General features: G+C 41.8%; 1 protein-coding gene across 1 annotated transcript in view; it reads right to left on the bottom strand.

Annotated features, from left to right (window-relative positions):
• DEPDC1 (DEP domain containing 1) overlaps positions 1–3,327 on the bottom strand; it is a 168,199-nt gene that overhangs the window by 10,316 nt on the left and 154,556 nt on the right. The window contains exon 3 of the mRNA XM_009994590.1: positions 107–183. Within this exon, the coding sequence (XP_009992892.1) occupies positions 107–183 (77 nt within the window). The remainder of the gene's footprint in view (positions 1–106; positions 184–3,327) is intronic.

Genomic DNA, 3,327 nt, shown 5'->3' with positions numbered 1-3,327 from the left:
CGGTGCGTGTCACAGGTCAGTCCTGGGCGCGGGTTTGGGAGCTGGTCCCTGCCCAGAGCGGCTCCTCTGGGGTAACTGTTAGCACGATTTGCGTTCCACCACCTACACCCGGTTTATCAGAGCGTTTTCAAGGACGGCACCCGCGTGGGTGCTGCGGGGCTGGCCCAGCTCCCACGCAGCTGCCTGGGCACAGACAGACACAGGTGTTTTCAGAAGAAACTACGCTCTGTCAGCTGCCCTGTGAATTTCACGCGGATGTTATGTGTGCTGGAGAGCCCCCAGAAAAACAAACATCAACGAAATCCAGCCCTAGCAAACGTTGTAGCAGAGGAGCTTCCATAGTTTGTTGTTCTGGCTGCGTTTGTTTGGGTTTCCTCAAGTATTCTCTTCCTCAGGACCTGCAGGTCAAATACACTTGTAATGTGGGAGCTATGAACACCCCACTAGTGTTTTATCTCAATACAGCCAATCCTTGCTCAGAAATTTCAGACTCATCACTTAAATGTGTTTTACAGTCAATAAATACAAGCACACAAATACCTCAGACACTTTTCATAAAAGGGATGAAAACATCACTGCTGTGAGAAAACACACCAGCATAACAAGTGAATTTAAGCAATACAACCCAAAGCTGCATCCTAAGGGAAGAAATAGATAGATGGCTAAAGCACCAAAACATGCAGCATGTTGGATGGTACCTGCCAGCACACCCAGGGCTGGAGGAGCCCTGAGGAAACCAACCTTCTCAGCTCCCTTCCCTGCAAAAAAGAAAACAAAAATGATGGCTGTTCTGCTTTTATGTGCAGAAATTAGTTGCAGGAGCCAGTCATTGCTGGCTTCTAATAATTTAATCAGATCTGTGAGCTGTAGCACCTGCTGATAAGCCAGCAGTTGTTGCATTATGAGTCGGTATCTTAAGCAATTTGAAATGCAGTGAAGATGTGTTGTATTACTTACATTTTGCATCTGGTTAGAAGAAGAAAGATGTGGAAACTCTCACTAGATTAAAAAACTTTAGAGATGCTCTTCATCACTTATATGGTTCACCTCCTGTTTTTCTTTCTAACAAAATTGCCTGGTGAGGCGTTGCCAAGCTAGAAAGTAGTATTGATTTTTCCCATGACCCAGGCTCTAAACCTATTCAAGAGCATAAATCAATTTACTGATTATCTTATGAAAATCTCCATTAGTAAAACCTGCAGAAAGTGCTGACTGCAACTTTTTCACTATGGATTACTTCCCAGATTCCCTCTCTCAGGTCATTAAATAAAAATATAATGCTTGATGTGTTTGCATTCAACCTACTGTCTGTAGATGATCTAACACATTTTGTAAAACTTCATATTTTAGATCAAGATGAGATTTTAGGAACATGTCTGGCAAATACAGTAAGGGTGATAGCTAGCACAGTCTGGGAAACATTGCAGTCCATCTTCTTTCTACTAGTGTAAGCAGTGTTATTCTCTTGTAACATAGAGTGTTTTAATTAATTCCCTAGGAGACAAGTCCTAGAGTTCTTTCTGCTTTTACGATTCAATTTCACGTTTACTTTTTCTTGTAGGTTTCCTTGCTTAAAGAAAAATGACTACAGAAAGGCAGGTGTGCTGTGTGTCACCACACAGTTGTGAATAGATGCCATCAAGTGGAAATAGAGTCTTTAAAAAATGTTTGCAGAGGACCTTCGGGTCACCAAAATTATTCTTCGAGCCAGTTTTATGGCTTTACAATGAGATTTCCTTGTTTTTCTCTTGATGATTCTCATCACAGGCTCCCATACCTGTACCATCACCAGCCCAACTCAGCTATCTGTGTACCTGTTTACATGCAGAGCTCTGCAAAACACAGGAGGGAAAGTAATGGAAAAAAGTGAAGCAGTATTTTCTGCTTCCCCTTTATCATTGATGTTGGTGTCTGCTACGAGTAACAGTAGAAGGCAGAATAAATAGAGATTAGTAGAGTTCATGTAAAACATCAAGGTTATGGCTGTCCCTCTGGGTTGTTTTTTGCTGTGTCTTAATAAACAGAAGTGTGTGCTGTGTGCTGTAGGGCTTGCTTTTGCTGGTTTCTGGACAGAGGAATAAAGCTAACTGGAAGTACTTAATGACGATCTACTGATGTTTAATGCAGCCAAATTAAAATTCCTGCCCTTAAGTTCAAATAGAAAGTGATTTTAAAGCCTAAGGGGATAGACTGTGGAGACTGCTAGTGATTCCATAGGCTCCTGTGTCCACCACTAAGGACATTAAGCCCTGCATGGCATGCACTCTGAGCTTCCAGTGAAAGAACCTTCGCCATCCTGTGTCCAAAACAACCCAGATACTAGACACACATCCTACAACAGACACCAAAGAGGACCCCACAGGACTTTTCTTTGGCCCCTATGTTTATGACTTTACCACAGCTAAAGGTAGTTTTTGATCTCTGGAAAGGTAAAGCAGATGTGAGTGTGACAGGAGCTGTGACAAAGCTGCTGCTGGGACAACCAGGAGCTGCTAGGGTGGACTGAAGTCCATTTTGCTAAGTGTAAGCAGAGTGGGTAGGAAAGCTAAAGAGGAGGGGGCAGCACAATGTTTTTAAAGCACTGCAAAGGTTTCAGAAGCATGCTTCGTTCATGTGCTGCTGCTGGTCCCTCATGTAGGTCTCTTTCAATGTTGATTTTAGGGAGGTAGCTTCTGTACTGACAGTCGGCAGAACCAATTGCCTGGTATTTAGTGAGATGGAAGAAGAAGCATACAAATGTGAAATAGTTGAAAGAAATTTAAGTCCTAGATGCAGAGTTCTCATTGTGTCAGTGAGATAATAAGAGCTCAGTCCTTTACATTTCTAGATAAAATATTTAAGCGTGTTTCCCCCTGAGAACATTATGCATCATTCTTTGAGGATATTAAACAGTGAGGGCTGGATTTGTAATTGTTTCTGGGTTGGCTTTTTGTGTTTGTTTTTTAATGTGTACTGCAGACTTTAGAAGAGTAACATTTTGTAGACAAAGAATCTAATCCAGGCAGGATGTGCCTGGGGGAAAAATCCACATTGAAGAAAAACTGCAGCAATTACCCTCATTTCATTCCGATATATATATATATTTCTTAGAAAAGCAATTCTGTGGAATTTACCAGCTTTCAGATAACAGCATTTCAGATAATTTGCTGCTTTCTGGGGATAGATTGACTGTACTTTTATAGTGACAGTGCAGACAGACACTTTTCAGAAGTATTGGTGTGGGAAGAATAGAGAATGCCAGTGAAGGTTAACATGAAAATGGGTGTGTGAGAATTGGTGGGAGGGAAAGAAGAATCTCAGTTTGGAACTGTAACTTTTTCTACTCCT

This window comes from Chaetura pelagica, unplaced genomic scaffold (genome assembly GCF_000747805.2).
Source record: "Chaetura pelagica isolate M959 unplaced genomic scaffold, ChaPel_1.0 scaffold243, whole genome shotgun sequence".
Lineage (NCBI taxonomy): Eukaryota > Metazoa > Chordata > Aves > Apodiformes > Apodidae > Chaetura > Chaetura pelagica.
This window is presented reverse-complemented; position numbering and strand designations above follow the sequence as displayed.